We start from the raw sequence: 22179 nt of genomic DNA, 5'->3' as shown, positions 1-22179 counted from the left end.
TTTTAAATGTTTAAAGACAAAGAAGAAAAACTTGAAAATATGGGGAAGAATAAGCTATGGTAGGTAACAATCAAGTAGATTTTCAAAATAAAAAAAAAAGGAAATTTGTATAATTAAAATCACTTTGTCTAGATTAAGCAACCAAAGAGAGAATCGGGAAATAGAAAGACAGGTCTAAAGAGATCCAGAATACAGTCCAGAGTGTGAGCTGTGAAAAATAGGAGAGAGGCACTTAAAAGAGTGAGGAAGTCCAAAACACCACCACACAGAGGCTCAGCAGGAGACGATCAAGAGAACAGAGGAGAAAAATTGTGAAATACCATGAATTTTTGTTTTACAGAACTGATCAAAGACACCAGTTCCCAGATCCAGAAAGATCCATGATACCAAACAGAATAAACAAAAAGAAATCTCCAGCTGGACATGGCATAGTGAAACAGCACAATATGAAGAAACATCTTCAAAAGCATCCAAGGAGAAAAGGTAAAGGTAAATCCCCTATAACAATATGGATTAGTTAGACTGGCTGACCTCTCCTCAATGACAGAAGGCAGAAAACAGCAGAATGATATTGCCAAATGCCCAGGGAGAAAATTCCTTTCAACCGAAAATTCTGTACCAATAAACTATGATTAGAAAAGACAAAAACTGACAGAGTTGGCTACCAATAGACACTTTCTTTTTTTTTTTTTTTTTTTGAGACAGAGCCTCAAGCTGTCGCCCTAGGTAGAGCAGCTCACAGCAACCTTCAATTCCTGGGCTCAAGCAATTCTCCTACCTCTGCCTCCCAAGTAGCTGGAGGACTACGGGTGCCTGCCACAATGCCCGGCTATTTTTTTTTTTTTTTTTTTTGGTTGCAGCCATCATTGTTGATTGGCAGGCCTGGGCTGGACTCGAACCCACCAGCTCAGGTGTATGTGGCTGGCGCCTTAGAACTGAGGCGCCAGCCACATACATGAGGCACTGAGCCTCCAATCGATACTTTCTAAAAGAAATTGTAAGGAATATATGTGAGGTGAAAACAAAATGATCCCCAGTAGAGATACTGAGGATTAGTAAAGATACTGGTAAAATGGGAGGAAATTAAACATTATATAAAACCATTATAATAATGACAAATTTACAGAGGAAATAAAATAGAAACTGGACAACTCAGTTTCTAAGGATTTTCTATTACTTGGGAAAGGGTAAAAATGGTAAACTTTAGACTCTGCTAAGTATGTATGTTAAATTGTCTATGGTAATTAATAGGAAGCATATTCCTAGAGTTTATGGAGTTCATTTATCCCCTCTACTTTTAAGTAAAATATTTAAAACAAGCATAGGGCAATGTAGGAATATAACCAGAATAAAGTCAAGAAAGAAAAAATATTTAAATGCAAAAAAAAAATTCTGAATAGAAATAAAGTAATATGGCATAAATATTGGTGATAAATCAGTCATTACAATAAATGCAAATGGGTTAAAAAAACACAGACTATCAGACAATATTTTTTAAAAAGTAAAACTAATTATGTTCTAGGTAGAAAATATTCTAAAAGCATAGGGACACAGAAAGGCTACAAATCAATGAGGGGTAGAGAAAAATACTTTAGGTAAATACTTAACCAAAAGAAAGCTGATATAAGGTAAAAGGAATTATTATAAAAGCAATACCATTTACATTAATGTCAAAAAATTAAATATACAGGTATAAATTAACAAAACATGTACAAAGTCTATATGAGGAAAACTATAAAAAGCTGAAAGAAATCAAAGAAGATAAAAATAAGTAGAGAGATATTTTATGTCCATAAATTTAAAAGACTCAATACTAAGATGTCTGTTCTTTGCAACTTGATACATACATTCAATGAAATCCTACCGAGTTATTTTGTTGGTACTGATTGTTGAGTTTATATGAACAAGCAAAGGCCCAGAATAAGCAATACAACATAAAAGGAGAATATCAAAATCAGAGGACTGGCTGATGCAACTGGAAGAATGACTGTAAAGCTACAGTGATCTTAACAGTGTAGCATGGGCAAAAGATTAGACAAATAAATCAAGGGAATAAAACACAGAGTCCAGAAATAGACATGCAAATATAGTCAGATGGTCTTTGACAAATGAGCAAAGACAATTCAGTGGATGGTGTTTCCAGGAAATACTACCGAAACAGACATTCACATGCAAAACAAAAGTCTGCGTATAGACCTTAACACCTTTCGAATTAACTCAAAATGGATTATAGACCCAAATATAAGAGACAAAACTATAAAACTCCTAGAAGATAACATAGGAGAAAAACCAGCGTGATCTTGGGTTTGGTCATAACTTTTTAAGCAAAAATTATGAAAGAAAAAAAGTGATAACTTTAGATTTCATTAAAATTAAAAACTCCAGCTCAGGAGGCACCTGTGGCTCAAAGGGGTAGGGTGCCGGCCCCATATGCTGGAGGTGGTGGGTTCAAACTGGCCAAAAACTGCAAACAAAAAACAAAAAACAAAAAACTCCAGCTCTGTGAAAGACAGTGTTCACAGAATGAAAAGATAAGCCACATACTGAGAAAAAAATATTTGTAAAATATATCTGATACACATCTGGTATTCTAAATACGTGTATACAAATAACTCAACAGTAAGAAAACAACAAGCAATTTAAAGATGACCAAAAGACGTGAACAGGCATCTCAATGAAGAAGATATAGTACACTGTGGATGGGACATTGCTGTACTTTGTTGGCAGGAATATAAAATAGTACAGCCATTATGGAAAAAAGTATGGCAATTCCTCAAAAAACTAAAAATAGAACTACCATATGATCCAATAATCCCACTGTTGTGTATATAACCAAATGAAAGGAAATCAGTGTATTAAAGAGATCTATCTGTACTCCCATGTTTACCGCAGCACTATTCACGGGAGCCAAAACATGGCATCAAACTAGTGTCCATCAACAGATGAAGGTCAAGAACATATGGTGTATGTAGGCACAATGGAATACTATTTACCCATAAAAACAGAATGAAATCTTGTTATTTACAGCAACCAGATGGAACCAGAAGTCATTACATTAAGTGAAATAAGCCAGGCACAGAAAGATAAATATTGCATGTTCTCACTCATACACGGGAGCTAAAAAAGTGGATCTCAGGGAGGTGGAGAGTAGAGTGGTAGTTAACAGAGGCGCAGAGTGGGGCAGCGGGAGGAGGATGTGAAAAGAGGTTGGTTAATGGGGACAAAAATACACTGAGACAGAAGAAATAAGTTCTAGTATTCATGCTAATAGTACAGTAGGGAAATTATAGTTAATAATTTATTGTATATTTCAAAATGGCTAGAAGAATTATAATAATCCCAACACAAAGAAAGTGCTCGAAAGGACGGATATCCCAATAACACTGACTTTTATCATTACACACTGTACATATGTATCAAAATATCTCAGGCACCCATGAAGTATGTACAATTTTGAAAATACAAAAAAGCATGCCAAATAAACATATGACAAGATACTCAACATCCGAGGGAATTCTGTGCCCTCAGAATGCTTATGTTAAAGTCCTAAGTCCCTAGTACCCCAGAATGTAATCATATCTGGAGGCAGCGCTTTAAAGAGGCAAAACGAGGTCACCCGGGTGGCTCTAATCCAATATGACTAGTACTTCGGTAAGAAGATCCTGGGACACACACACACGTGGAAAAGGCCATGTGAAGACACCAAACATGGCCATCCATAAGCCAAGGACACAAGCCTTAGAAGAAACCAAGCCTGCCAGCACTTGGATCTCAAACTTCTAGCCTCCAGAATTGTGAGAAAATAAATTAATGTTGTTTCAACTAGCCCGTCAGTGGTACTCTGTTATGGCCTCCCCAGCAAACTAATACAATATCTACATCTTTAGGGAATTCCAAATTAAAATATTAGGGAATTTCACGTTGAAACAGCATACCTATTAGAATGGTGAAAACTCATAGGTCATAAAATTAACCTCAGCAGGTATTTAAGGACTGGTATCATACAGATCACTCTTGATAGATGCTTATCCATATGGAGGAAGAATGAAATTCGATACTAATTATATACAAAATAAATTCCAGGTAAACTGAAAAATGTGAAATAAAAAATGTAAATAAACCTTTTAGGAAATAACAAGCTAGGAAAATGCCTTGATGAGGAAAAAATTTAAGACAAAAAAAGTCAAGCCATAATATGGTTTACTATTTTGACTACACAAAAATAAAGACTTCTGCTCATCTAAAGATATAAAAATACATGTAAACAAATAAAAAGATAAAAAACAAGTCAAAACCTGGGCAAGATATTTGCAACACAGAAACCTGAAAAAATATTAGTACCTCCAATACATAAAGTAGCCTACAAATTAACAAGAGAAAGACAAAAATACTTAAGAAAAAAATGAGCAAAAGACTTTAAATAGACACTTCATGAAAAAAGAAATGTGTATGGCCCATAAACATGAAAACAGACTCAACCTCATTTATAACCTAGAAAATGCAATTTACAACCATAATGTGACACCATTTAAACCCATCAGACGGGCACAGATTTCTAAATCAAACAAGACTAGTGTTAGGGAGGTGAGGAGGAACCAAGATGCTGACCCACTCCGGGGGGGTGGGCAAGATAGTTTAGCATTACCTAAGAAGGTTGAGAATATGCGTACCCTACATCTGACAGTCCTAGAGAAGCTTCTGCACATGTGCAGAACAGCATAGTTTATAATATCAAAAACAGGATATAACCCAAAGGACTGTCAATTATACAGTGAATGATATATTTCAATGGAATGCTAAATAACAAAGTAGAAAACAACAATCAGAACTAAACATATATTAGTTATTGACATATCTATAAATGGATTTTTAAAATATAAACAAAATCAAGGGAATAATTAACATAAAACTCAAGACCCATATGCCTAAGGATATGGAGGAGTTGGATGAGGGTGTGGGGTGGACAGGGGCCCTACAGTACAGGTGATCATCTTCAGCTACGGGGTGGGCAACACACGTTTACTCTACGTTTACGTAAACTATACAAATACATTTTATCTACACTTTTATTTACATATCTACTTCACAATAAAAACTGTCACTAAAGGAAAAAGAAAGGAAATAATTATTAGTAACACAAAACTGTGTAATCTTACCCGGATAAGAGTGATTCTGTTTATTTGAAGAAATTTCTGAAAGAGTATCCAGGGAATCTGTTAATCTATGAATAAAAGAAACAAAGTACACCTCATTAGAAGTAGCTCATCTCCAGATTTAAAACTGGCTCTTAAGTAAGGCTCTCAAACAAATTGTTACCTGTTATCTTATTTATTTAACTAAATTTACTGAGCACCCATTATGAGATAAGAACGAGCTTGAATCTCAATATTCATGGGAAAGAGGCAATAATGAAATAGAAGGGGTCCTCAGTATCCAAGGATAATTAGGATGGAAAAGGCCAGCTTAAAGTGAATTCACTTAAACTATGGACCTGACTCTATGCCTTTGGAACATTATCTTCTAAGTTAAAACTAAAACATAGGAAAATAAGTTTTTTATATTAAACTTAACAAATGTTAGGTTAAAACTGCAAAAAAAAAAATTACAAATTCTTAAACTAAAAGAAAAGAGATATTGGTTGAGTTTGTGTATGTGGATTTTTCTAACAAAACTGTAAGGCTTCTTTTTATTTGACTCTAAGCACAATCATAAAGGTCACTTTCCCAGTGGGTTTCTCATCATTGACTGATATTTAAATCATTCTTTATTTTAAAAGTCCTACCCTGGGTGGCGCCTGTGGCTCAAGGAGTAGGGCGCCGGTCCCATATGCCAGAGGTGGCAGGTTCAAACCTAGCCCCGGCCAAAAAACCAAAAAAAAAAAAAAAGTCCTATCCTGACAGCCTCATTTTCTTTCAACTGTCGACTGACCTAAATCTGCAGGTCTTGCCATTTGTCGATCATTTTCTCCAGCATGTTTTATTACCATCAAACAATCCTGCAACTGTTGTGATATCTGCAATTGTATCCTGCAACTCACATGCATCGTTTTTAATTAATACACAACACAGAACAAGCTATGAGAGACTGATGAGCATACATAATGTGACAAACATAACAGATGCTTGAATGAATTGGTGACAGGTAGCTGAGAGGCACTTAAGTCTAAAACTAATCAGTTCATTAGTAAAAGTGGTAAGAACTAAGGAAATGCTAGTGAAGATCACTTGGGCAGTCGGTTTTCTTAAAGTTTATATACTAAGAAAAAAAGTCTTAACTAAGTGACAGGTGGGTGATATAGCAGGTGAGGGTCTCAAAGCCATCCAAACAGAGAAAATAACAGGTGCAAAGATTTTGGGCTAGCAGGCACCACCTGAGTCAGACTGTCCTCAGGCAGTCCCCAGTTTAAAATACTTCCCACCTCGAAGATGAGCAGTATCTTTAAAGAGCTCCAAAGCTGGTTTAGACGAGAGACTCCTCAAAATCAGAGACCATGTCTGTTTTATTTGCTTACAGAATGCCTAGCACAGCACAAGTGCTAAAAGATACTTAATAGTATTTGATGATGATGAATGAAACAGAAGATGGCAGGAAAACAGCTGGATCAAGACAGCAGCTCCTTCAATGAGCCCTCTTCCTCTAAAGAAGAGGGGGCTGCTTTTCAATGCACCATCTTAAAGATAACCGAAATAGAAGGTGAGCAAAATACATGAACAAAGTGAGGAAAAAAATGAAACCGGGGAAGGAACAGTGGCTTCACAATATAAAGGAGGAGAAAAGGCTGTTACAGCATTAAAAAGCACTGAACTAGAAATCACATTTCATCAACATTTCAGCATGGTGCTTCTGTGTAACCAAATGTGAAAAGAAGAACTCCAGTCCTTGTGACTCGGAGACAAAACTTCTAAGAGACTGTGGCAATGTGCTGATGAAGATACGCCCAAAGTAGTGTGAGAACACAGGGACTGGTGACTCAGCACGGATTCCACTCCCAAATCTGTCATTATGGGATATGTGTCCTGGAAAGCGTCGCTGGGGCTCTCCTAACCACCATAGGGTTACAGTGACGAGCACACTCTCTGGTACTAGACTACCTGGGAGCACAGGGCACTTCACCTCCCTGCGTCTCACTTTCCACATCTGTGGAGAGAGATGACCACAGGGTTGCTGCAGAGAGTAAAGGGGCTACGACGTGGAGAGCCCTGAAAACAGTGCTCGACGCAAAGGAACACTACACACAGCTTTTCCCTCTGTATCTTCGTCTATAAAATGACTACAAGAAAGAGCAATCTGTCTAAAAGCAATGGCTTAGGAAAAAACACTAACAACAAAATAACACACGTGGGCGGAGTCCGGCTCCCCCATTAACCAGCCATATGACTTTAGCTAAGTTACTTATTGAAAGTTACTCTTGAAACTTCTTTCTTCACTGTAAAATGGGAATCATCCAATAACTTTCAGCTCACTAGATCTGGGGGAATTAATGGGATATGAATTTCCAGTACACGCACAGAGCCTACCACTTACTAATGGTAGTTGTTCCTTTGCAGCTTACTTGATGAAACACTTACTGAGATCAGTTGAAACAATGTTTAAGTGAAGATACTTTGTATGCTACAGAGCTCTGTTTGTTAAATGCTATACTATCCATAAATAAGAAAAAAATACATCAAGCACATTAAAGAAGGAAATGAATAAAAAGACGTGATTTTTTTCAAAGTAGAAAATAAACCAAGGAATAAATGGATATAAAACCTCATTTTGGCCAGGAGGGAGTCACAACAGTTCAGCTATAAGGGACGGCGACAGGAGGTTCCCAGACTGCACTCGCAGTCCTAGTCTCATGAAAATGATTACATGTTATCTCTTAAGTAAAGGTTAGTATCCCACTTCCCATCCACTGAAAAGCAAACCAAGCCACTTCTTTCAGCACATACCCGAAGCCATTTCACCTAATGGCACCTGGAATTTCATAAGGACTTGTTTCTGCTCAAGTTATTTTTTAAAACCAGATAAGGCGATATGAAAGTGTACTATCTCAAGAAGCAATGAGGAGGTATATTACATAAAAATCCTTGAAGCTTCACTTCCCCCAAAGATCTACTGCCTATCTATTTTTGAAAACTAAAAGAAATCAGAGGAAAAAGCCATTTTGGTTCCATTAGGTTTGTAAGAGGATGAATGGGGTGCCTGCTGGCAGGAAATTTAATGTAGTTAGGATGTGACTGAAGCAATCAGAGAGCATTTTTACTTTTGTTTGCATGACAGATTAAGCTTGCTGCTCTCACTGTTCTTAGCTGCAAATGCCACTTCTAATAGCCTACACATACTCATAGGGTTTGCAAATGAGGAATAAAGGAGGTTTTCAAAATTGCAAATCCTCAGCAAAGCAAATTTAGCTTTCCATGAGCCTTCTCTCTGAAGAAGGTGGCTGGTTAACCCGTTGAAAGTCAATGTAAGCTACAGACAGGGCATGTCTTTAATAAAAAAAAAAAAAAAAATCAGGGTCTCTATGAACCACTGCAAATTATAAGAAGTTCTTGTGAGTAAACATAAATTCCATTTTCTCACCTTTGCACCCTGGATGGGGGAGCGAATATTCCATATCTTGGAGAGCAACTAAAATACTGCACGCCTCCAACCGAACCATCATTCTTGCCATGGGGTTTTTCAAGCTCTATACCATACCAATATCCTAGAACATGAACATTGTATTTTAAAAGCTTTGCACATTATGCAAAATCGTCATGCTACTATATAAACCCAATGTCTAGATAATGTAACATTTTCGCAAATGACCAAAATGATGGAAAAATCATCATAATCCTTAAGCTTTGAAATGATGAAATTAGAAAATAAAATTTGAAAATTAACAGGAAAACTCTTTTACAAGCACAACTGCAGAGTAGTACATTGAGGAAAATAAAATACAAAAGCATATATGGGACAACTAGCTATTATGCAATGTATGACTAAACATATCTAAAAGCTGCAAGGAATAAGAAACTGTCCATCCTTGACTCAGTAACATAGTGTGTTTCAGTGAGAGAAATGCAACATAATAGCAAAATGTATAAATCATAAAATGAAGGTACAATATTTTTATTTTATTCTCCCAATATGAGGATAGCACAAACAGTTATCAGATAATTAGAGGGAAAAAACTATATAGAAAATACCCTTAGCCATCATAATGACTCTGCTTTTTTTTTTTTTTTTTGAGACAGAGTCTCACTTTGTCACCCTGGGTAGAGAGTATCGTGGCATCGTAGCTCACAGCAACCTCTAACTCTTCGGCTCAAGCCATTCTCTTGCTTCAGCCTCCCAAGTAGCTGGGAATATAGGCACCTGCCACAATGCTTGGCTATTTTCTAGAGACGGGGGTCTTGCTCTTGCTCAGGCTGGTCTTGAACCTGTGAGCTCAGGCAATCTACCCATTTCAGCCTCCCAGAAAGCTAGGATTATAGGCATAAGCCACCACACCTGGCCTCTGCTTTGTTTTTTCTCCCCAAGATAAAAAAGAAAAATCATTTTTTATGCTTAAACAAGAAGGCTTAGATTAACTAATACGAATTTTTTCTTTTTTTTTTTTTGAGACAGAGTCTATGTCTCCTTCAGTTGAGTGCTGTGGTGTCACAGCTCACAGCAACCTCCAACTCTTGGGCTTAAGCGATTCTCTTGCCTCAGCCTCCCAAGTAGCTGGGACTACAGGCGCCCGGCTATTTTTTTGTTGTTGCAGTTGTCATCGTTGCTAACCCACCAGCCTTAGTGTACGTGGCTGGCACAGTAACCACTGTGCTACAGGTGCCGAGCCAACTAATAAGAATTTTAAAGAGGACTTTTAGTATTAAAAAAGACCTACTCTGATGAAAATGATGGGATTTCCTTTTCTAGAGACTCTAAAATTAAAGTAGCAAGGTCGCTTTTATTGTGGTCCAACTCAATATAATGTAAATGGACACACACTCCTAAAAAGGGGGTAATCAAACTGAGGATGCCTTGAGACCAGTATAAAGTATCTAATAGTCCATTCATTTGTGGTTTAAAAGAAGAGTTCAGCAGTAACTGTATTTGCTCTCTTCACTTAGTTCTACTATGCAATGCAAAGAATGCCTGCAAACCTACAGGTAAGCCAGGCCAATGGTCTGAAAACGGGTCACTAAGTCTCTGAATGTCCTAACCCAGGTTAGTCTGGTTGCCATTTTTATTCCTCTGAGTGCCACAGCTATAATTTTTCAAGTTTCACTTCCTGTCTTTGATGTTTTCCTATATAATTTTTGCATTTTCTCATTTTAATTTACCATGTAATTGCTCCACGTTTACCATAGGACTCTTAAAAATGCGTAACATACAACAGAAATACATTAGGATGAACGGTAACCAGTGACTGCACGTTGGCAGTTGTGTGGGATGGCTATTGTCCTATTTAAATGTTAATTTTCCTTCCAAGGTGGCACAGATAAAAATGCTGAAGAGGCTAAACATCACCTCTCCCAGGTCTAGATCTCCATGATCTAGAAAATACCACTGTTCCATAGAAATGACTGAAGTAAACTCTAATATCAAAAGAAATACGTGCCACCACTTCCTTACAAGACAGAACAACTTTAACTCCAAGCTCCCGAGTTTTCTGTTTGCTTATTACTTCCTAAATTGCTAAACACTACAATTGCTAAATGCTATAAATTAAAAGTCAACCTAAAATGATGAATTATATTCAAAGAATCAAACCACTCTAACCGAATTTAATATAATCAGAAAAAAGGGAACTCTCTGATTATAGAGTAATTGCAAAAAAAGTAATCTACCTGTGAGATTCTTAAGTTTTTATTTGAGAATTACATTAAGTGCATCCCAACTAATCTCAATTACTACCAGGAGACCTAAGAGGGTCATGGATTATAAGACATATAACCCATCTCAAACTCCTTAATTGGCTTACAATTAAAACGGGTATTAACGAAATAGATGTCTATTTCAGATCTCTACAGCTCTCTCAAGTTTCTCCATGTCTTAGAGGCAGAAGCAGTGACTGTCTTTGTTCCAGACTATCTTTTCATGGATGTCTGTGTAGGGAACAGCCTTGGACCACAGACAGTCTCCCTCCAAGGCAAAAGGAAGCCATGCTGGACAGTGAGTTCATTACAAAGGTTCGCATTCTTTAAGCCCAGAGTTCCTCTCCTGAACATAAACCACCAGGCATGCAGGTGTCACCCAGCCCTTTCTTTTTCAGCTGATGGGAATCAGGACTCAAGGAAAGTTCACGAAAACGCTCATACTCGGACCACTGCTATTGCTGTGAGGACTAACGTCCCTGGGGTCTCACTCAGCACTCATGCCTCCCACAGAATCTGTGAAACCATGGCAAGCTAACTTGTTAGCATACGAACAGGACAAAACTGCAGACTCTCAGTGTTCTTGACAGAATGCTACAAACTTTTTTTTTTTAATCAATGTACTAGATAACCTTTTCCTAAAATGCTGCAATGCCACCCTGTGTTAAAATAGCATATTGCTATTTAAAACATAAAAACATGGTTTCACTCAACTGGCTTCTATTTAAAATTACGATCACTGAGAATGCAAAAGAAACTAATCTTTACTTTTGGAATCACAATATTAAGTATAGATTGGAATGAATATATAAATATACAAACATATCTTTTTAACGTTCCAGGGTTTCAAAAAGCTTTCTCAGTTTCCACTGAGCCCTTTTGCCTGCTCTTCACTCTGATAAAAGCTGTACCATTAATTTACTAACTGCACATTTTAAAGATTATCCTTAGCAAAACTGTGATCCTAATATGTTTTTCCTGTAAGCACACTTGGCAATCAGTGAGATTTAGTAAAATTAGAGAGTTACAGTTAATTTTAACATTAGGCAATTTAAAATAAAGTTGACAAGGAAAATTTATAGACAGATAATAGCCAACATAGTGAAAAAACAGGCTGAGTTTTGATCATTCTTTACATTTTCTGTGCTGCAACTACCAGCTAAAAGAACTACTGAAGAATTCTCTGTAGTTAGATTTTATTTACATGTAAAATTTAAAAAATTTTATATTCTAAAGAATTCAAATGGAGCAAACAATACACAGATGAGTTACCTGGAGCAAAGTTTGTTGTCCCAAAGAACTTAATAGTACCAATTCTCTGGCCTACCACCAACACCCGGTCTCCAAGCTGGAGTTCTCCTTCACAACGGGTATTATTTGCTACAGATGGTGCTGAGGAATTCAAACCTGTTAAAGTGGTTGATGTGCAGAAAGGAGCAAGGCAAGAAAGAGAAGAGAAAACGAAGGGGGGGAACGCAAAAAGCACATTAGCCAAAAGTTCATTATGGACTCTAACTAGTCTAGCTAGCTGGAGATTTCGAAATTTAATGCTTTTCATTATATGTCGTCTACATATAGTGAGGTCAAACTACCCAAAGGAAAGGTTTTCCTGAGGAGATTATTGCCATGGGACACCTGATTCAGGACACCTGATTCTTAGTGCAGTAGCAACTCTACCGGGACTGCATGGTGCACTCTCTATGAGAACAGGGGTCAGCAAACTGTGCCTGTAAAGAGCTAGATAATAAATATTTTAGCCTTTGCAAGCCGTACCATCTCTGTCGCAACTATTCAACTCCGCTGGTGTAGCATGCAAGCAAATATAAACAGTATGTAGAAAAATATTGCATGGATGTGTTCTAATAAGATTTTAGAAAAATAGGTGGCAGGTCAGATCTGGCCCATGGGTCATAGTGTGCCAACTCCTATTCCAGTAAAATGCTAGAAGTATAGTAGTTTACCCATATTCACTGTAATACAAAAAGGAACGTAATCTAAACGTAAAATTGCTCTGATGTTCCAATTACCCCAAATGGATTTCCTTAGTAAGAACAAAACCCCTCCCCTCTCAACTTGATTAAGAAGTAAACACTGAAATGCCCGCTATTAAACATAAAAAGTCCTAGAGAAATACTGTTTAGAGAGCTATTCAAATACAACAGCTGAAAGAGAAAAGGTGGGCCCTTGAGACTCCATCAGTGCATAAACGGAGATGTGAACAGCTGGAAGTCCAGGAAAGCTTAGGGAACCCTAGTGCGTGGGATGGAGGATAAGTCATACTGTGAAACAAAGTGGAAACAAAAAATATGCTGACAAAAGAAAGGATATAAACCCATGGAAAAGGAGGGTCTGCATACAGCGCTACACCAGGGAGCCCTAGGCCCTCATAATGGCCAATATCCTATAGTTTACAAAGTGCTTTTCGCAACAATTTTAACAATAAATAACAAACTCAGGGATTAACGAGGGCACAGGGTCCACAGCCAGTAAGTGGCACACCCCCATGAAAACCCAGACCCCCAGACCTGCAGTATCAGGCCTGCCCCCAGGTTGCCTGCAGACAACAGACCACAGACGGTAAGTTCAGCCATGGGATGCAGTGAGGCTGAGGCCCACAGCAGACTTGCCCTTCGCCTTTACCACCCCCCAAATCCTTTCTGCCTCCTCTTCGTCCTCTTATTCTTCAACCTAACTTTCCTACTGTCCGTTCTCTGCAGTCCACATCTCCCTCAAATGCAAATCTGCAGGAAAAGCGAAATAGCTACTCATGTAGGAGATGCCCCTGGGGTTCCCCATGAGGCTTTCTCTGCTTCTCTGGGTATCTCCCATTCTCTGTCCCCTCCCCCGTGAGAAAGCTCCTCTTTCTCACGCTAAAAACTCTCCATCTTCACTATTGTTTAAGCCTACATAACTCTCAAATTTATTTTTTTTTTAAAAAAAGGTAAATGTACAGGCACAGTAGAACTACTTGGTATGAAAGGTAATTCCATACCCACATATAAATTTTAAAATGAAGTCCATGTCAAAAGTGCAAATGCCAAATGAAAGGGACCTTGACATGTGAATGAGGCCAAGATTTCACCTCTGCTCCTCACACCGTAAAGGAAAGTTGGTTGGGATGGGGTGGGGGTATTCAGAGAATAATTACGTCAGCAGAACTTCCACGTTTCCCAATTTGAGGGCCCAAACTTTAATGTTTATCATGTCAATGTTACTGTTGAGGATTTGGGGGGTTTTTGCTATCCAGTAAAGAAAGTATTTCAAAAGGGAAAAATCCTGTCATGAACATTTTCTATAATAAAATATTAGCTCTGTACAAGTTTTGGAAGTATTAGAAAAAAGAATCTAGTAATTATTATGATGCTCATTAAGAACCATGTATGCCAAGATAGCTTCAATTTTTTTCTGGACAAGTTGACCAAATAGGTCAATATGTGAACTGAACTGCAATAGACATAATCTCTGTTGATTTCAAAAAGAAATCTGACAAAGAATTCTACGAATCCTTACACCTAACTGAAGAAACGTAAACCGAATGGCATTATTCAGGGCCCACCGTTAGTTAAAGCCGTCTCACAACAGGCAGGCCCTGTCCTCCAGTAGGGGACCCTCTGACCTTCTACGTGGTTTTAAACAATCACTTGAATCAAAACGGAGGATGTGCTTTTTTTTTTTTTTTTGGCTGGGGCTGGGTTTGAACCCGCCACCTCCGGCACCTGGCGCCAGTGCCCTACTCCTTTGAGCCACAGGCGCCTCCCCAGAGGATGTGCTTTTTAAATATAAAGGGGACACAGAAGCATGTGGGAAAAAAGCTAATACGCAAGGTGCAAGAAACCCAATTCAGAGGGGACACGATGACTGAGACTACATGGAATGAACATAAACGCAAAGTCTTGTATCTATAAACACTGGGAGCAAAAGGAAGAGACCTCAGGGAGAGACAGGACAGAGCGTAAAGCAGTTCAATCTGACTGAAGTAAAGGGTTCCTTCTACACATGTAAAAAGAGCAAATCTACTTACAAACAAACCAAGATTAAAAACACCAAGAAAGCCTGGTTGAAAAAGCCATAGATACCAGCACTGGCTCTGGGTGACAGAGAAGAGCTTTTGCTCACTGTCTTCTTGCTATTGCCGCTTGCATTCGGTTTCTTGGCGTTGCTGTGTTTGTGTTCCAGGGAAGACAGAGAAGAGGAGGTGCTGACAGATCCGAGCAGGGTAACTGCAACGGGGAACGGAGAAGAACATGTCAAAGTGTGGTCACCAGGAGCAAGCCAGCAGGAAGCTCTCCCTGCAGATCTTTCTGAGACTCTCCATGCAGCATCCTCAGGTACATATTATCCAGCCTCAAATTAAATGTCTTAGTGCATCCAAATACGTGGTAGTTTATACATAAAAGATTTCCTACCACAAGCGGTAGTATTTTAAGGATTCACACTTTAAGACCACAATCTTATCTTATAGAGCAAGTGTCACCCTAACCATCATTATCATTCACCTCTCGCCTCAGATGACATAATAGAGTCCCAGCTGATTTACATAAAAAAACAAAAACTGCTATTAGTATGTCTTAAGGTAACAAAGGTTTCACATTAAGTCTGGAGTTAATCCAGAAGGTTAGCAGGCATGCATATGCTGTGTTCACCTAATGATTCGGTAGCGAAAGGAAACTTGCGACATTTCTGTTTTATGCCATTTGTTTTATGGCATTTCCCTTTGTTCCCTTTTAATCCAGTCCAGCAGTTCTCTTGTTTACGACGTAAGAATCACAGTATAGAATTTTATACACAAAAAAGTATATGTTGCATTATGCGTTGCTTAATGGATTTTCAAGGGTAATTTTTATCAACTTTAAAACTTAACCCCCCAATATACTGTTTTTCTACTGTATTATTTTTAAGTTCTATTAGAAATTAAAATTCAAGGCCAGGCACAGTGGCTCATTCCTGTAATCCTAGCACTCTGGGAGGCCGAGGCAGGTGGATTGCCCGAGCTCAGGGGCTCAAAACTAGCCAAAGCAAAGTGAGACCCCCATCTCTACTAAAAAACAGAAAAACAAGCCAGGTGTGGTGGGCACCTGTAGTCCTAGCCGCTCAGAAGGCTGGGGCAAGAGGATCGTGTGAGCCCAAGAGTTTGAGGTTGCTGTGAGCTGTGATGCCACGCCACTCAACCCTAGGGCGACTGAGATTCTGACTCCAAGAAACGAAAAAAGAAAAGAAAAGAAAGAAATTAAAATTTGAGAAACAGAAGTTATAAATTATATTACCATCTTTCTCTGTTGCAGATTTCAATTCTTCACCAGGAGGCAATGAAAGTGTTGATTCAGAAGCACTATCTTTTTTTGATGTCACTAATCCTGAGACACAGAAATAAACACTTTCAGCAAGAATTCTGATTAACAATTAAAACTATATATTTTTAAAGTGTATGTATCCCTTATTATCTAAATCATATCCACTTGTGAAAACATGTTGGATGATAAATTCATAGACAGCAGAGACCGATATTTCATTATTTAAAGAAAAAAGAAAGAATTAATTCCCAACCCATCTTGAAATACCAATTTCCCAAAATATCACTAAAATATATTTTTAGCCTAGATAATAATCCACTAGGGATTGAAGATTAGGTCAAATTCCCTCCAGAGAATACTGGCGGTGTGGTCAGGAAGAACTGAAGGTTGGAACTCTGGTTGGACAAAAAGAAAATCCTAAAGAAAGGTACAGGGAATGGTTGAGTAGCTTGGTGGGAGCAGAGCACTTCTGGGATGTAGGAGAAGTAGGACTAGACAGGTCTCCATAAAACCTCAGTGGGCAGCAGCGCCTGGCTTAAGGACCTGGAACTCTACTGTAAAGGACAAGCCTCTGCTGAGCTTTGAAAAGAGGACTGGTATGAGCAGAGCTTGAGTTAAATAACATTCTCCTGACAGCAAGAAGGAAACCGAAGGAAGAGAGGCCGGAAGCAAGGACCCATCAGAATTTATTACAAAAGTCCAGGTCTGAGAGTCTGAGCTAGCCCTGCAGGAACTGGAAGGGCTGGGTTAGATTTGATGAAGGAACCTGCAGAGTGGATTTCTTATTTTTCAGTTATTCCTCTGTTCTAAAATATCCATTGGGATCTTTTTATTTTATTGAGATAACTAGAGATTCTTATAAAGTTATAAAAAGACAATACAAGGAGATCCCTTGTGCACTTTGCCCAGCTTCCTCGAAAGGTAACATCCTACAAAAGCACAGTAAAACATCCCAGCCAGGGCACTGACGTTGATGCAATTCACCAGTCTCTGATTACCAAAGTTTTACTTGTACTAATGTGTGTGTGTATACACACGTGTGTATCATTTGGTTCTTTTTCATATATTCTACTTCTCTGTTGAAACTTTCTTTCATTTGTTTCAAGAGTCTTCACCCTTAATTCCTGGAACATGGTTATAATGTAGTCTTTAAAGTCTTTATGTGTTCACTGTAACATCTGTGTTATCTTACAGCTGCCATGCTTATCTTTTTCCTTGCAAGATGTGGAGATTTTCCTGATTTTTCATATTTTGAATAATTCTGGATTGTAACCTATACATTTTGACTATGGTATTCTGGGTCTTGTTTAAGTCAGAGGGAGCATATTGACTGTTTTGCTTGTTGTTTGTTGACACCCATGTAGGTTCAGGCTGGAAGTTCTTGCCCACCTTCTGTGCACTGTGACCCGAAGGTCAGTTCATTCCCACCACCTTGGCAGGGCTGCTCAGATCCATCTCACACGTCCTGCTACCCAGGAGTCAGTCTGGGACCTGAGCAGTGATCTGCCAAGGAGACCAAGGCTGCTGGTCAGATCCAGACGTGCATAACTTGGAGCAGGCCTAGGAATTTACATCCAGCCTTCTGAGGTCACTTTTTAGAACCCCTCTCCAGTGTTAGCTCCCTAACACTCTAGGCTCAAAAAAACCCTTCCTGGTATTCAGAGTAGAATTCCTAGGCTTTAGTTTCCCTGCTGTATCACACAATCTCCTCAGAATGATTCCACCTCTAGGGCAACACAGTGAGAAAATGAGAAAAACCAAGGGGGATTCCATCTGTGGTTCTTGGGACCACGGTTCCTCTGGTCAGAGATGAGGGTTTCCTTCCTTGGGGTCCTAAGTGTCTGAGGTGAAAGACTGCTGAGGTCTGGAGGGGGAGAGAACCGAGGGGGGGAAGCAAGCAAGAAAGAAAACAGGGGATTTCTTCCATGACCTGTCTAACAGGAGACCCCTGTTCTGCTCCCTAGACTAGAGACAGAGGGGGCTGCTCTTGGAGCTTCCTGTTACACCCATGGTGTACTTCTGAGTTTTAGCTTAAAGGCAAACCATCTACAACAGCATCAAAAAGTATGAAGTAGGAATAGATCTAATGAAACAAGTATAAAATACCTATGGAAAATATTATCCAATCTTATTAGGATATATTTTAAGTACCTAATCAAACAGAAAGATATTCTAAGCTCATAAAATACAGACTATTATAAAGATGTCAGTTCTTTCCAAATTGATTTAAGGTTTAAATGAAACGCCACGTAATATCGCAACAGATTTTTTTTTAAATAAACTTAAGAGCTCATTTTAAATTTATATGGAAGTATGATTTATAAAGGCCCGAAATAGATAAGACAATCACCAAGAAGAAGGTAGGAAGCTTTCCTCTACTGGATATCAAGATTTACTTCTTAAAACTGTAATAATTAGGGGGTGCAGCATGGACACAGGGTATTCAAATAGCCCAACGGAACAGAACAGAAAAGCCAGCCAAATTCTTGGACGAAATCTTTTCATCCTGGTAGAAACCCTCCTGCTTCAGCTATTGATGAACTAACAAGTACTCATGTGAATACAAAATTACAAACTACTCTCACGGTCCATTTAAAACTTAAAAGTTTTGCTGAAAGAATAAAAGATCTGCATTATAAAGCAATCACAAGACAAAACCCAAGATAACAATGAACAACTGTGCAATGGATAAAAAAGCACCTACAAAGTAAAGAGAGCTGGATTCATCAGGGACGTTCTCATGGAGACCCAGAATCTGCATGAGGAGGGGAAGAAGGGTGAGGCCCCCAAAACACAGAAGTTACTGTACCCAGATAAAGAGCACGCGACGGGCTATGAAGGGAGCAGTGAGGGAAAAGTAGGGGAAAGACAGGGAAGAGAGCTAACAAACCACAGTCCACAGTGGGAGCATTATGAGCCCACATCAAATACAGAAAGAGGACTCTGGCCACCAGGTTCAAAGAGTCAGGACTTTCTCTAATAAAGAAGTCCGTGAACACCCTTGAATAAGGAACATAAAGCTGGTTGTGTTTCATAAAAGATTTGAAGGAGGTATAAACGCTAGCTTTGAGATCAGATGATGGGGTGATGAAGACAGAGATAATAGGAAAGAAGAGGTGGGCACGAATCTGAAATTCCCTTGTGAGGAGCAGAAATCATTAATCAGGACTAAGGTTTAAAGACACATAGATTTAGCAATTATGAACTGAGCTGCAATAAACATTCTGGTACACATGTCTTTGTTATATTGTGAGTTTTGGTCTTCTGGGTATAAACCTAGTAGAGGAATTATAGGATCGAATGGCAGGTCTATTTTTAGACCTCTAAGTGTTCTCCAAACATCCTTCCAGAAGGAACGTATTAGTTTGCATTCCCACCAGCCGTGTAGAAGTGTGCCCTTTTCTCTACATCCACGCCAGCATCTCTGGTTTTGGGATTTTGTTATGTGGGTTAATCTTACTGGAGTTAGGTGATATCTCAGAGTAGTTTACACCTACGGTGCATCTTAGAATGGGTACAGGCAAAACTTAACTAAATGCAGAATACAAATGTCTTCATACAATAACTGAGAAAATGCCATGAAGGCTATAGTAAACAGTTTGATGAAAATGTTTCAGATTGCGTATGAAACCAGCACATTGTAGCCCTTGGTTGCACTAAGGGACACAGCTATGATTTAATTAAAAAAAAAAAAAAATGAAAGTCAAAAATAAATAAATAAAAACACATAAGATGCAGGTTTTATTAAATCCAAGTTCCACAGCTTGCTAGCAACGTAAACATTAGAAATTTCACAAATAAAGTGAAAATGCCGAAGAAGGCAGCTAACTTTCCGTTTGACCTACCAGTATTTACTTTTGACGTTACACGAGCTACATCAATTTTCTGGGATCTAAGGAGAGGTGCGGCAGCTTTTGTAGAAGGAGTATGCACTACATTCTTTCTTCGGTCTTTTGCTTTACTTATCTTTGAAAGAGGTGCAAAAATACCTGAAGAAGAATGTAGAATTTTAGTTAGTGTTAAACAATTAAAAGCATCTCAAAGAGGCAAGGAAACGTCTTAATAACAAAAAATTTGAAGTTCTTTTTTGGTGCCTACATGTCTTGCAGTGAAAGGGAGAAAAAAAAAAATTAGACAAAAGTACTTTCCCTCAAAGAGCTCACAGTGAAGCTGCCAAGACTGACAACACGCCAGTAATTTAAGAACCACGTAAAAGATGTCCAATCAGGTATCAAGAGAAATTTGGGGGAAAAGAGAAACGAGTAAAGGTAATAGTAGTTGTGTATTATTTCTGAGCCATCGGCAAGTAAAACTGAGATATGAAATCTTATTTTTCTGTGTCACCTGTTACCTCCTCTGGAACTTAAGTTTCTCCCACGTTATAGTTTTCCCATCTATGTCTTATCTCTGCCACAGACTATGCACCTTTTAAAGACAAAATTCAAACATTACTCAACCCTGCCTTCCCTCACTGTACCTAAATACAGCACCTTACACATAGTAGGGGCATAACAAATCTTTCTGACTGTAAAACAGAATCTCCCCTAAAAGTTGAGGCCTCAGTCCTTGCAGGTCAGAAACAACGCAGTGCACTGGGGAGGGATGGTGTGCAGCGGCGGAGACAATGATCTACAGCAGCCGGGCGTAGAAAGCTCCATTCAGAAGGAGTTCATTCAGGCCATAAAACAGTCAGTATAAATAAGTATGCCCAGACGTTAGAGTCAAGTTCTTCATGACCTGCAGACTCTGTATTTCCCCAATCACAGAGGCCTTCCCTCAGCCACCACAGGGAGGATTTCAGGGAGCTGTGCAGGGCAAGGATCAAGGCCAGCGCACAGCTCATACTTCACTGATGAGAGCATCACGCTATATCATCACCATCATCACTGTCCCCTGGCTAAAATCCACCCAAGAGACGAACTGCAAGGCAAAACACTTCCCCAAATGACCGTCAAGACAATCCCAGTCACTACCAGACGCCAAGACTCCTGTAAACTGTTCCCCTGAATCCACTAGCCTGACCCAATAACCCAACCCTCCCCAAACCTTTGTAGCATGGCCTTGGAAACGCATGGTCTCACATCAGTCCCACCCCTGCTCTGTCTGAGTGCCTCTCTGCCTTTCTCTGGGAGCTGAAAGCTGGCTCTGTCCTGAAGATGCCGCTTCCCTGGAGCACTCTCCGGCAGTGGCTGCCGTGTGCCCCACGCCACCCCCTAACACTAGCTGCCAGAGGGTGAAGTGGTCCTTTTGTTTGTTTTTGCCATCACAGGCATTTTCAGAACATTTAATTCTGAGAGAGGAGGGAGAGAGAAGCAGAGTGAGAGAGAGCCAGGCTGTCTGAACATACAGCACCAGACTGCTCTACGCACCACCTCCCCTTTTGGAAGCCACCTACTAGGTTGGAGTCCCTGCTACTCTGCTACTGGCTCATTCAGTGAACAAGTCTGCTGCTAGCTGGCTCCCTGCCTGTGCCTCCTTCACTCCTCCTGTGCCTCCCATCTGCACTCAGCGCGACTTCACCGCCTACCCGGACAGCCGCCTCACACCCTGGATGCCAGCTCTGTGTAAGTGCTTCCCCTCCATCCCTGCTCAGCTCAGCAGGCTGATGGGGACCTCCTCGCTACTCCAGAATTCCCACCGGAGCACCTGTGGTCTCCTGCCACACCAAGTCCCTGCTCCAGCCCCCACATTCAGCTCCTCCACCTCCTCAGGAACTGCAAATCCCTACCACTTTCTCCCCGCCCCTCTTCCACCTCTTGTCCTCCCCTTCCTCCCTAACTAGCTGAGACTCCGCAGTCCTCTGCTCTGATCACTCCCTTGCATACATCCTCAATTCCTTTGCCTCGTTCCTTCTCCAGTATGTTCCAGAAAAAAATCTAACCCAAACTCTTGACTTACTCAGTGCCTGTCCCCAACCAGTTGAACAGACTGAAGACGGACACCTGACAGCACCTGTGTACCCTGGTCTCGCTCCGAGTCCAGGACCACACATCTCGGTCCGTCCCCAGCACCGCCAGGCTGTCTGCTATGTTTCCCTCACTACTCAGACTCTTGCT

At 39.6% G+C, this 22179-nt stretch overlaps 1 protein-coding gene across 8 annotated transcripts in view; it reads right to left on the bottom strand.

Moving 5' to 3' along the window:
• Positions 1–22179, bottom strand: part of CLIP4 (CAP-Gly domain containing linker protein family member 4) — a 79371-nt gene that overhangs the window by 8502 nt on the left and 48690 nt on the right. For 7 of the 8 annotated variants that reach the window (XM_053588730.1, XM_053588727.1, XM_053588731.1 and 4 more), the window contains exons 9-14: positions 19969–20112; positions 16097–16186; positions 14909–15052; positions 12105–12239; positions 8569–8692; positions 5157–5221 (exon numbers count right to left, since the gene is read on the bottom strand). In XM_053588730.1, the coding sequence (XP_053444705.1) occupies positions 5157–5221; positions 8569–8692; positions 12105–12239; positions 14909–15052; positions 16097–16186; positions 19969–20112 (702 nt within the window). The remainder of the gene's footprint in view (positions 1–5156; positions 5222–8568; positions 8693–12104; positions 12240–14908; positions 15053–16096; positions 16187–19968; positions 20113–22179) is intronic. The other variant, XM_053588733.1, reaches the window with a different exon arrangement.

This window comes from Nycticebus coucang, chromosome 4, assembly GCF_027406575.1.
Source record: "Nycticebus coucang isolate mNycCou1 chromosome 4, mNycCou1.pri, whole genome shotgun sequence".
Taxonomy (NCBI): domain Eukaryota; kingdom Metazoa; phylum Chordata; class Mammalia; order Primates; family Lorisidae; genus Nycticebus; species Nycticebus coucang.
This window is presented reverse-complemented; position numbering and strand designations above follow the sequence as displayed.